Consider the following 12608-nt stretch of genomic DNA (forward strand, 5'->3'; position numbering starts at 1 on the left):
GCACTGAATGCAACTCCATTTCAAATACACGACAAAATGACATGTATGGCAACACAAGTAGGCTATACAGGCTATTTCTAAGCAGATCCCAACAAACAACCACTCAATATGGGGTGGTGGGGGGCATTTAGTGCAGTGTGACGATACATAATCTGCAATATGTGTGGCTTTATCTTCAATGTTACTGCATAGTGATATTTACCAACCATTATGGCAGGTTACACAGTCAATTCCAGTAAATGCACTTAGATTCCCCCTCCCATGGTGTCATTTAGGATGACTGTCTCCATCCAGAGGTCCAGTGGTCAATGACTGTACTGCTAAAGATAGGGAGTATATGGCCAACCTAAATCTGCACTGTACCCTTATGGGAAAATGCTCGAGAGTTTCCACCATCAAAACACTAGCTAGTTTTCTGATTTATCATGGAATGAAAATTAAGCGTCAAATCCTTTCTCTACCATAACCTTAATATTTCTAAAATATCCCCATAGGGATTTGCACATGAGTTTCTGATACCAGTGAGTTTATATAGTAGGCCTAACCATATTCTACTTTTTCATATTGTATCACTGCTAAGGGATATCCTTCCATATGGTTTTGATCCATCCTTGTTTTAGATCCCTGGAAGACTTTGACAATCTGCTGAAAGCATTTGTCAACATTTATCATATGTGACTATGGTGACTTGTGCAAGGCAGTGTATCGGGTGTTTGCTCGGATGGGACCTTTGAGTTCCCCAACTGGATCCCACAGTTTGGTGTGTCTGATGTGGTTTCTCCATGCAAATACCTTCACTACAAATAGGCACAATTAGGCCTGCACAAAAGGGTGATATTGATTATTATTATTATTATTATTATTATTATTATTATTATTATTATTATTATTATTATTATTATTATTATTATTATTTTGCAGCAGATATGCTCATTAAAAAGAAGGAAATAAGGTTTAGGGGCTTGATCCAGTTGGTGCAGACAGATTAAGGCAACACTGGGACATCAGTTCATTCAATAAACCCTATGGCAAAGTCTGAATATCCAAACTTCAAAACACACTTATTGACTACATTACTTGATTGATCAGTCAGTCAGTCAGTCAGTCAGTCAGTCAGTCACTCAGTGAGTGTGAGAAATTAACAGAGTGTCAGATGAATAAACACTGGGACTGGGTAGATAACGAACTGGACTACAGTAAACATGCCATGCACCTGGGCATGATGTGCAGGTGAGGTGTGAAGAGGAGACCTGCATCTAACAACCACAGGAATGTAAACCTCTCAGCCCCCTCTGTCCCTGTCCTGTCTGGCATCTGGCAGTCTTTGATATTCTCCTTTCTGCCTATACATGCTCTACTACTATCCAGCAGTGCTTAGGACTATAGTTTTCTGAAGGGAATGTCTGTTGCTGTGAAATTAATTTGAAGAGCAGTGCCCTTATGTGTTTCTGGCAGGTAGGTCCCTGGGCCCTGGGAAGGGGGGGGTCCAACAACTCACTCAACCATTTTAGCCTGAGAAAAACAACAGAAAGAGAGATACGTCTTAAAAGTTGAAACTTTGTTGGGCTTCATAATCTGGAGTGTAGCGCCACTGCGTGGTTACCTCAGGTTACTTCCACGCCCTTTCTAAACACGATTTTATTCTACGTGATGATTGGTTATTGATCGTGTCAGTCTACGCTATGTAGGCAGGCTTTTCGCGTCGTATCGTACTATCATTGGCTGAGCGTATTGCCTCTCGACCCCATTTGCGTATTTCGGTTGGTGGGCGGGTAGAACGTTCCAGAACTGGGCGTAGCAGGAAATGATGTTCATTTTTTGGGCATACGCAACAGCTAACGTTACAGAGCGAGGCAAATTGTTCCATTTATTTAATTGTGGTTCATGCTTGTTGTATGAACAGCAGCCTAACGTTACCTGCTAATACGGATACGGACTGGTAAGTTAGCTTTTTGTACAAAGTTATGTATTATCATCATCCAAGAAAAACATACATGTAAGTAACTATGGCAACGTTACTAACTGTTAGCTGAGGGGTATCCAACGTGACTCAGTGCTGGGTCCTGCTAGCCGCCCAAGCTGTTTGCTAACACTTAACCTGAGCTAATCTAAGATAGCGTTAGATAGCTAAATTACGATAAGGTCAAAGTGAAAGTGTATTGATCCCCGTGTGGAAATTGAACTATTGCAGCAAATGGTAGAATACACAAGAGTACGCAACCTCGAATTCCAGCACTTACGCTAGAACATGTCTAGGGGAAATGTATGGAAGAAAGTATGAAAAGTTAACGTTGGATTCAAACTAAACATGTATCTTGTCTGTTGCTAGTGCTACCTACTACACTGCATAATTTGTGTGCTCTTTTTTTTTTTTACGTTTCCGTATTAGCTGTCTCCATACTGAATAATGGACGGCGGAGTGACAGTGATCACCAATCCCACTGTGGATGTGCGCCTGACCAGCACCATCAGCACGTTTGAGTCGCAGCGCCGATTCAACAGAGGCATCTGTGTAGCAGAGTTCAAGGCAAGTCAGGAGTTTCTTTGTAAACCGTCACAAGAATGCACTATTCAGCTTTATGGTGCAGGTCCTGTAAGATCCAGCTCACATAATATAAGACAGTTTACCTTTTGTTCTGTTTGTTTCTATGGTAGCAAAAGCTGGAGATGGTCGTGGGTGTGCCTGCCTCCTCCATGGACCTTGAGCTGTTCAGCACCACTGACAATTTCTTGCAGAAACTTGATGAGGATGAAGCCTTGCTGGGTGCCTATCCTGTGGATGACAACTGCAGAATACACGTATGTAGCTGTTCAGCAATAGACATTAGACACACTCCCAAATGCACCCAGATGCTTGCAGGTTCAGCAGTACACTACATAACATGTGATGGTAAACGTAATCTATTCAAGTTAATAAAGGGAAAGTACATCTTAAATAATGTCTTTATTAGCTACAGGGTGATATAGCATTTATAGCTTTATCTTTTCAGCACACACCATAGTCCATCAAGTCTCAATGAAGTGTCATATGATAACATTTATATACTAGCAAATCCTACCTTTAAACTGCAACCACCCGCTTGACTTGAAATAAAAGAAAAAAAGTATCCCAGGCCCAGTGCTGCTTGGTCCAAATTAGGCCTGTGAATCTTCACTGGCCTCACGATTCGATTCGATTGCGATTCATCTGTCAACGATTCAATTCGATTCCACGATGCATCTTGATACAGATAGATAGATAGATAGATAGATAGATAGATATTTTTATTTCTGTGTCATGCACCATATTCAAGGTGCCCAGCCCGTCTGGGCTTACAAGACACAAATCATTCAAGTTCAACAATACAAACAAATCAACAAACAAGCTACAAAACGCTCAAACATAAACAAGACAGAGTTATATATTCAGATGAACAGCTTCTCCATTCTGAGTTTCCAAGCCCTCCCAATAAACCTGGCCAAACTGAAGACTTCATCTCTGAACAACCATTCCAACTTCGCATCATCTCCTGACCAAAATAGTTCCGGTTTCTTATTTTGCATTAACTGAAATAGAGATAATCTTGGTTCCTCATATAGCGTACAATGAAACAAAAAATGAAATTCATCTTCCACAACACCTAATTCACATACAGTACAAAGTCTCTCCTCCTCAGCAATAGAATTGAACCTGCCAACCTCAATAGCCAAAGGGAGGGTACCCGTTCTCAACTGGGCACATAAAGATCTTCTGGATCTATCCAGGGGTAAAGTAACATAGGGTTCTGGAGTGAACATATTTTTAATTTGAACATATGTTCTAAGTTTTGGTTTGAGCCAGATGTCATTGGCCCATTTTTCTTTATAATCAAGAAATAGCCTATGTTTAATATAGCGAACATTACAGCGTAAACTGTTTCTGAAAACAAATTGCTGATCAGCTTCCCTGAACACATCATTAATATCATTACACCATGGATACTTATGTGCTTTATCCCAGTTAAACACTTGTTTTGCAACTCTACTCTCTGGCATATTAGATAGACGGTTCCACAATCTCAACATTTCACCTTTTTGTTTGATCAAACAAGGCTCCCAACCCATATCCCCTTGAAAAGCCAACACAGGTGTAAATTTATGTACCCCCAGAAAACATCGGATTGCACGATACAGCTCCAACAGTATTGCAGCTCCAAGTATCAAATCCTCAATTTTCTGTACTATTACTGCACATGGCTACTTTTTCATCAATTAATAGTTAATACAAGCTGTCAGATAAATATCAAGTCCCTTTTTTACTTTAAAGTGCTTTAAAATCTGAATGTCAACAGAAATTTTAACATAAACGATTCATCTGTCTTCGATTCGATTCACACGTCCACATCGCGATGCATCGATTATACGATTAATTTTGACATCCCTAGTTCAAATGTTGGGCGTCAATATTTATGCTCACTATGTTCAGCTGAACTGATGTACAACGTCATGGCACTGCAGATCCTCCTGTGACTGAGTATCATATCTGGCAAACGATCAAACTTAACACTCAAGTTGAACACATTCTGATGGAGCTCATTTGATTAGCTCAGTCTCAGGTTTCTAGACCGTCTCAACACCAGACCCATGAGAGTTAGGCTGATACACTACATTACTGCATGCTGCAACAGATCTTTTTCTGGGTCTGGGACGCTTCTAGCTCCAAACTGCTGTCCTGGCCATTGATTGGTGGGTTCATGGTGGGTTCGGAATCCTGGACCCACCGATCAGTAACGACTTTAGTGATCAGGCGTGCCCACCCATTCTGACTCTGTTGACTTTTGCAAATGAACCACTCTCTCATTGGTGCTACAACCTGTCAGTGATTCAACATAATATTTGAGTCTGGGGCGAGAGTACTAGACAGTCACCCTAGATGGATGGGAACTTGAATCCTTACGGCAGCATGACAGACACTTTTGAGTAAGGCAGGAGAAAAGCGAGTTGCTACGGCGAAAACGCCTGTCCTCTGCAGGGGGATGCCGGAAAAAATCTGCAGCGTCCTGCTCCTGCAGTGGAAAGTTGAAAGTGAAACAGACTCAACTTTTGGAGAAACGCAACCTGACATGCTGTGGTGGTCAATCACATCGATGCCCACACACAGACACACCACACCGTCTGCTCTTGTCTGTTTCACTCTCTCCTTCTCTTTCTGTCTATTCCATTCACACTTCTTGTTTCTTCAGATCGAATCCTGCTCTACCCCTGGGCACGCCCTTAACAATGGGTTGCTGGCTGCCAGTGCTGACAACACAACGCAGATTACACATATCTCGATCTGGGAACCCAGAGTCTATTTCGACACGTAAATAGACTCTGGGACAGCCGTACCTTTTTTTGAGACTTCCTGTACAGCCTGGGACTTCCGCGCACCGGTGTCTTTTAAAAACATACATTGCGTCACTTTCGTTTTGAATGCTAAACGTCAAAATTCATATATTTTCACTAGCGTTCGGGACCAGAACTCTTATATTCGCCGGTACAACAACAGAGCGGCACTGCGTGGAGGCGGAAGTCCCGGGCAGAAGATTCACGGTGTACAGGAAGCCTAAAAAAAAGGTACGGCCGTCCCAGAGTCTATTTACATGCCGAAATAGACTCTGGGTTCCCAGATTGCACATACAGTATCTTAGCGAAACATTTACTACCGTAGCTCAACGTTGACAAAGGACTTTTAATCATCAGCTTCTGCTATGGGATTCTCATGAGCTTCAGAGACACTGGTGTGATTTGTCTCATCCTGAATCTGATTTGTTTCCACAGGTTATTGACAGAAGTGGAGCTCAGACAGGGGAGTTCACTGACACCTCCAAAGTGGAGAAGTTTGAACTGTCAGACGATGCGTATGAGAAGAGAACAGGTACAGCCCGGCATGCTCCGTTAGTTCTCACAAACTCTCGAGCTAGTACTCAGTACAGCATAATTCATTTAAAATAAAATAAAATAAAAAGTACGATGTTAATCTTATTTATTTGTGTTTTCAATATACTTGCAAAGGAGAAGCTAAAAGGCGTTGCCAATTTTCAACCTGCTTTGTATCATTACAATGTCGGTATTGGTAATATAAGCAGATGGACAGTGTTTACCTTCTCTTCATGTTTTCTGCACCGAGAAATGCCTTGTTTGTCTGCCTGCAGAAACTCCCCCCGCCAGCTGGTATGGCTCGTTAGCGCTAGTTAAGGCCATCGATGTGATTCTCCGTGGATGCGTGCATACAGAAAGAAATACAAATAAACAATGTGTAGTTTGAGCAGCCACCGTCGAGCAGCACACCTGTTCACTTCCATCTCCAAATTACACGTTTTGCCTCATTTGGAGACAGAAGTGCCTAAAGTAAGCTGCAGAGCTCTCGGTGCAGGACAACATGAAGAGAAGGTAAACGCTGCCCGTCTGCATATATTACCGACATTGTAATGATACAAAGCGGTTTGAAAATCGGCAAAGCCTTCCTTTAATGGCTATACAATGTATAGAAATATTGAAGATTATGGTGTTATCAATTTTTTTTAAGTATCCTGCTAAAATGGGAAAATAAGCCAGTAGGGAAGGGGGCATTCTGTAGGCCATGTGCTACCGCTCTATGAAGCAACAGAGAGTACAAGTACAAACCAGCCTGCTTCCTTTCAGGGAGTGTAAGGTCATTCATGAAGAAACAACGCGTTGGTCGCTTCAATGAGGAGGACATGGCCAAGAAAGAAGCTGAGCTTGCTGCTCAGGGGGCTGAGGAGAAGACTGCTGCTGAGGCCATTGCTGTTGGCAACCGCTGCCAGGTGCAGGTCTCTGGGCAGCCCACTAAGCTGGCCACAGTGATGTATGTCGGTAAGTACGGCTAAAGCTTAGCTTCAGGACATTGGTATAAAAGCCTGTGCTGGTGAGCATTTTCTTTCCAATAGAGCAGCCTTTGTTGTAATTCATGATCACTAAAAGGGAGTTTTTCTCCTAAACACATGAAAACAGAGTGAAACATATATTTTTATTTTGTAGGGGAAGCAGTTTGTGTCTGTATTATTTGTGGTTTGTAGCATCGTCAGTCTATCATATTTAGTGTATTTAGTGTCAAGTTATGGTTATGTGTAACAAATAATGCCACCTGGGGGACAACAGCAAGTTTGAATCCGTTGAAAGCTCGACTGATCAGGAAATTGCAATTTTGTGATTGCAACAAATAATTAAGGCAAATTCAACCCATCTCCACAATATTTGCGGGGCCGGGGGCATGCAATTTTTCAAGAATACAGCGATTTCTTGGCAAAATGGGTTCCTCTAACTTGCAATTTTTTCCCCTTCCCCTCAACTTGTGTTCGCTAAAGTACCTTTTTATAATTACTTGTGTAAACTTTTATTATAAAAATGTACTTTGCAATCATAAAATCTAGGGATGCACCGATGGGTCTGATACTGGCCTAATTCGTACTTGCCCCATACAGACACGGCTGCGCGCCCGATACCACTTTATGGCATGCAACCTGAAAGCAGCAACAGGCTCACAGCTGATAATACATTGCAGGGAAGCTTGGCTGTTCACTATTGCAGCTTGTTTTGCATAGAGAAAGCTGCGGTCTGCCTGGAGCACTTTATGAGGAGAAATAAAAGGCTATCAGGGGTCGGTCATCAGCTGATAGAGCTACACCGCAGTCCGCAGCTCGCTCACCATCGTTAGCTGCTCTTCTAGCAGATAATACAGTGTTGAGGAACAAGCAAAGGCCTTACCAGATTGTTGCAATAGGCGACATGTCTCGTGTAAATCCATACTGCCTTTAATGTAAACAATCCATTTCTCCCATCAAGTGTCTAAAAATAGATCCCCGCTACACTGGCCATGGTGCGTTCAAGATCCAGACCCAGTCAAGTTGATGCGTGTTCAAGGTCCATTCAGTAAAAATGACGTGTTCAAATGTATTCTTGTCAAATATAAATAAACTAAAGAAAATGACTAAAACCCATCATGTTGAAAAGTTCTCTTTTAATTCAACATAATTATGCTTAAAGGCATACAAAAAAATCTGTCGTTGACCCCTAATTAAGTACTTGTCGTATCTGCAAGTACCCAAATGTAAGTACTCGTGTCTGCAAAAAAGTGGTATCGGTGCATCCCTAAAAGGTCCTATTCCTCCCTTCCTTTTGAAGAAATAACTTTTCATTGTAACTGCCCCTTTCAGTTGTTTACGTGGACTGTGAGATACCTTGGGGTCATAATTGTTTGCTGGGGTGGATGATGGGGGTTAGAGTAAACAGCAAAAGGAATTGGGTCCCCGGTGTAAACGAGACTGTTCGCACCTTGATTGCAGGTACAACCGATTTCAAGCCAGGCTACTGGGTGGGCCTCAAGTATGACGAACCCATGGGAAAGCATGACGGAAGGTAGGAGCACTGTTTTTCTTGTATCTGTGCAAAACTTCCATGATCTTATTCAGGAATGGGTTTCCTCCTGATTAATCACAGGGATGCAAAGTCATGGAGAGTGAAAATGATGACAGACACCAGGGCAGACATAAAAGCTCTTAGAAATCCTCCTTGTACTGGCAATCTAACAAGAAGAAAAATGCCACTTGAGGGAATTTGATGACATTTCCAAACGTGTGGTGGTGCAAGGTTCACCATGGAATATGTGTTTGACATTTTATTATTGCAAATATTTAAAATAGACCTAGAAAAAGCTGGGGGCACTGAGTAAGTGATATAAAAACGAGCTTGTTGTAACGTTGCATATTAAACAAACACATCTATATTGCAAGACCTAAACCACAGCCAACCACACACGGTTGAAAAACTTTGTCACTTCCCAGTTGCTGATTCCCTGCAGGTGTGCACCTGTGACTCACTTATGTAGAGTACTGTGAGGGCGATTACTTAGCTGCCTATCCCCTCTAGTGTGCAGGTGAAGCAACTACAGTAATGTTGACACCAATATCCATACCACACACACACACACACAACGTATAGCACACATCAAAATTGGCTACAACATAAGGTGACCGTCGTCACCTAAAGATGACAAGTTTGCATCTGTGAATCAGGAAATAATTTTCCACCTGAAAACGTGCCTCACGTGAATCATGCAGATCCATAATATAATGCACCATGTTCTGCGCTCCGTATATTTTCCTGCTTTCCGTGTCCTTTGCCAATCACATGCCTGCTTATTAGAATGGTCCAATCACATGCCTGCTTATTAGAATGATCCAATCACATGCCTACTTATTAGAATGGTCCAATCACATGCCTACTTATTAGACCGGCCTTTTATCTTTCCAATTGACCTTGCTTCTTTTGTTGTTGGTTTTTCTCCACAGTGTTAAAGGGAAGCGCTACTTTGAATGCGAGAACAAATACGGCGGATTTGTGAAGCCCCTGAGTGTGATCGTGGGAGACTTCCCCGAGGAGGATTTTGGGCTGGATGAGATCTAAGACGAGGATGTCACCGTGTCAGATGGGGTTTAAATTTCAGCAAAGACCTCCATCGTTGTCCATTCATCATCCAGATATGACGGGAGGTTGATTTTTGCAACTAATATTGTTTTGTTTTGTAGCAGTCAGGAAGGCACGAGCATGATAATCCAATGAGCTTTAGTCAAAAGGTATTTTAGCCTTGAGAGTTCTCTTGGGAACACGATATCAAGTAGACTGTGAGGAGGCGGTGTGTCTCTTCTCCATAACACCAGATCAAGTAGACTGTGAGGGTGTGTGTGTGTGTCTCTGGCAGTGATCAAATTGAGAATAATACAGGAGGATCATCAAAGAGGAGTTCAGACCAACAAGGTTGGGATAAAAAGGCGTTTTTAAAGTATCGTCGTTGCATGTAAACCCAGCATAATTGGAGTTTTTGAAGTGGCCCTTAACTCCGAGCGCTTCCGTTCAGTTTAATTCACTTGCTCTTTAATACTGTAGTACTTTGGTGCTCCCAGCTCGTCTCAAGATGAGTCATTTCTTCTAATCTAATGTTGTGTTTGGACAGTTTGGTCACCAGCTGCGTCTCTCTCTGTTTTGTTGAGCTCTTATCAATATGTACAAAGGTGATTGTATATAATTGTTTATAGTTCGCTAGACCTACAGTACATAGTCTTTTTCTTTTTTAAAGACTGTAAATTGATCAGGCAGTAGCCCAAGGATGTGTTTGGTTTGGACAAATGTCTGTTGAAGGGAAGTCCCCCCCCCCCCCCCTAAAACATTTCAACACTGCAAAAAAAAGAAAGGTGATGTACTTTGCATTCCTGGGTCCATTTTGTTGTTTTGTGTATTTTTCTTATTTTGAAGAAGTGGACAAAGACGACATGATGTCAACATCAAGGTATTTCCAGCGTAATGGAGATGATATGGAATAAAAATAAAAATCAATTGTGGTCATGAGGTTTGGTTGGAAATGTAGGGAATGGACTGAAGGCAAGGCAGGTTGAGGGAAAGTGGATCCGAGTAAAATGGTAAATAACACTTAAAAACAGAATAACTCCGGGAATGCATTGAACATAACATATTGACGACACTGTAGGGTATCGGAGGGTGGATTATTCCTTTCAACAACGTTCGATGTTCCAGCTTTCACTTTGATGTGTTGTATGTAAAATCAGAGTTGTTTCTGATCTCCTAGTCTTTCTGTTAATCTAGTGTATAGAAGATACAATTACCTTGATTATTCTGTGCCTGAACACCTCAAACTTTTCACTTGATTTAATAGTTTGAGATACAATCCCCTGCACTTTATTCAAATGTCAGTGATGTGTCGATGGAAAGAGGTTTCCCCCAGCAGAGACTATTTGAATTGCATACATTTGAATTTGTCATGTTTTTTTTTTCTTCTTTCTGTCATTTGTAATTGAAATCGAAGGTGACCATTATTGAATTTAAGTTTGAACTGCTTTCAATTTCAGGATTAGGGTCTTTCAGTACAAATTCAGTTTCCTCAATTCCGATTGAGCTCTCTTTGACACACATCTGGGGATTTAACAAACAAGATTTTATCCACCAGCGTCTGAGGGCGGACGGGTACTACTAGTACTCCTACAAGTTTACACTGAGGTTTTTGTCTTGTGTCTTATTCTACTTACACTTAAACTAGCTAGTAGCTACACAAGAACAGAAACCATGCTGGAAAGTTTCTGTCAATGGAAATGAGTGGGTACGCCCTCCAACATTGTTGGATTGAACGTTTGCTCATTCGTCTCCAGACAACTGACAACTGTCAATCCCAATGTAAGCATTTCAAAAACAATCTCTGTTGGCACTCATCTCTTTCCGTACATATCCCCTTGCTTATTGTGGCATAGGTAGCTAGGTCATCCAGTAAGGATGTTTTCTGAAATGCATATGCTTTTGACCACATACTAACTACATCCATGATCTAAATATTGTCCTCTTACCCTTGGTAGCAGGCTGACTATGAAGTAAACGTAATGTTTGAAAATCACAAGGCGCAACAACTGTTGTACTGCCACATTGTGTGTTAACTCCTCCTTTTGACAATGTACTTTTCAAACTGATGACATGTCTTACTTGTGCTTTGTTGTTGCATTTCTTGCCGATTCAAAATGATGAGTACCTTCTCATGCTTTCTCATCCTCTGAAGTTTGGAGGAGAACTAATTATTCTTGTAGTTTATTTTCACTGAAGTGTTGCATTTACAAAAATGTAATGTCAAATTTTCTTTTTAAATTTCAAAGGTGCTGGTGTTTTTTTATGTGCCAACGGGTAATCCTATCTTATGCATAATAAAAAAATGACGGTACAGGAGATCAGGTGGAGTTAATTTGTCTGAAAATGTAGCATAATGTGGCTCACATGACGATGAAGGCACATTGTGCTGCTGCAAGGTCGTGAATGGCAAGCGCGCAAGCGCAAGAATGATCTTGAAGGACAAAAACATCCTTATACTTCACTAAAAGGTTCACATTCAGTGTGTGAGTGTGTTATGACAAGTTTGAACATCTGAGTAATAAATACTACACTACCTGGACATGTTTTCATTCATAGGTAGGTAATAAAAATAGAGTCCGCACATTGGCAGCTGCTCCCAAATATTTATTCGACCACAAAAAAGTGTGACGTTTCGGGCAAAGCCCTTCCTCCTTGTCTGAGGAAGGGCTTTGCCCGAAACGTCACACTTTTTTGTGGTCGAATAAATATTTGGGAGCAGCTGCCAGTGTGCGGACTCTATTTTTATTACTTATCTGTACTTCAGTCCTGCACCTGACTTTAAATCCCTCACTGGATGTGCGTGCCTTTTTGTACTTTTCATTCATAGGTAGGCAATGCAAAAATATAACAATATACTAATATTGATTGAGACAGTGTAATTGCACTTCTAACGTACAGAATCCACAACAATTTGGTGTCAATGGCTTTTGAATTTATACAATGATTTATTTCTGCTGTTTGGGTTATGGATTATGCAATTGAACAAGGGATGGTTGATAATGAACATTTTGTTCATATTACTTTTTTGTAACACCAGATAATACCGGTGGTTCAATTTACAATTTGAAAATGGATCTTACAAGTTACATGCCCAATCCCAAGAAATTTGAATTAACCCCCCCCCCCCCCCCCCCCCCCAGATTTGAGAAACATAGAATATCACAAGGTTTGGTTATAACTGTAGA

General features: G+C 41.3%; 1 protein-coding gene across 2 annotated transcripts; it reads left to right on the forward strand.

Annotated features, from left to right (window-relative positions):
* Positions 1 to 1824: 1824 nt before the first annotated feature.
* On the forward strand, positions 1825 to 11739 carry tbcb (tubulin folding cofactor B). Of its 2 annotated transcripts, XM_083637893.1 has the most exons (7): positions 1825 to 1939; positions 2390 to 2527; positions 2656 to 2799; positions 5779 to 5875; positions 6643 to 6834; positions 8304 to 8376; positions 9309 to 11739. In XM_083637893.1, exons 2-7 carry the CDS (start codon positions 2408 to 2410, stop codon positions 9421 to 9423), a joined length of 741 nt encoding a protein of 246 aa, XP_083494019.1. In that variant the 5' UTR covers positions 1825 to 1939; positions 2390 to 2407; the 3' UTR covers positions 9424 to 11739. The 2 variants fall into 2 exon arrangements, with proteins under 2 accessions (XP_083494019.1, XP_083494020.1); XM_083637894.1 differs by lacking the exon at positions 8304 to 8376.
* Positions 11740 to 12608: the final 869 nt, after the last annotated feature.

This window comes from Poromitra crassiceps (assembly GCF_964638095.1).
Source record: "Poromitra crassiceps genome assembly, chromosome: 5".
In the NCBI taxonomy this organism is placed as follows: Eukaryota; Metazoa; Chordata; class Actinopteri; order Beryciformes; family Melamphaidae; genus Poromitra; species Poromitra crassiceps.

Excerpts from the sequence above, each read along its gene's own strand:
- tbcb (XM_083637893.1), top strand. The coding sequence starts at position 2,408 with ATGGACGGCGGAGTGACAGTGATCACCAATCCCACTGTGGATGTGCGC. Across the intron at positions 2,800-5,778 it reads ATGACAACTGCAGAATACAC|GTTATTGACAGAAGTGGAGC; the intron begins GTATGTAGCTGT and ends TTGTTTCCACAG. Across the intron at positions 6,835-8,303 it reads GGCCACAGTGATGTATGTCG|GTACAACCGATTTCAAGCCA; the intron begins GTAAGTACGGCT and ends CCTTGATTGCAG.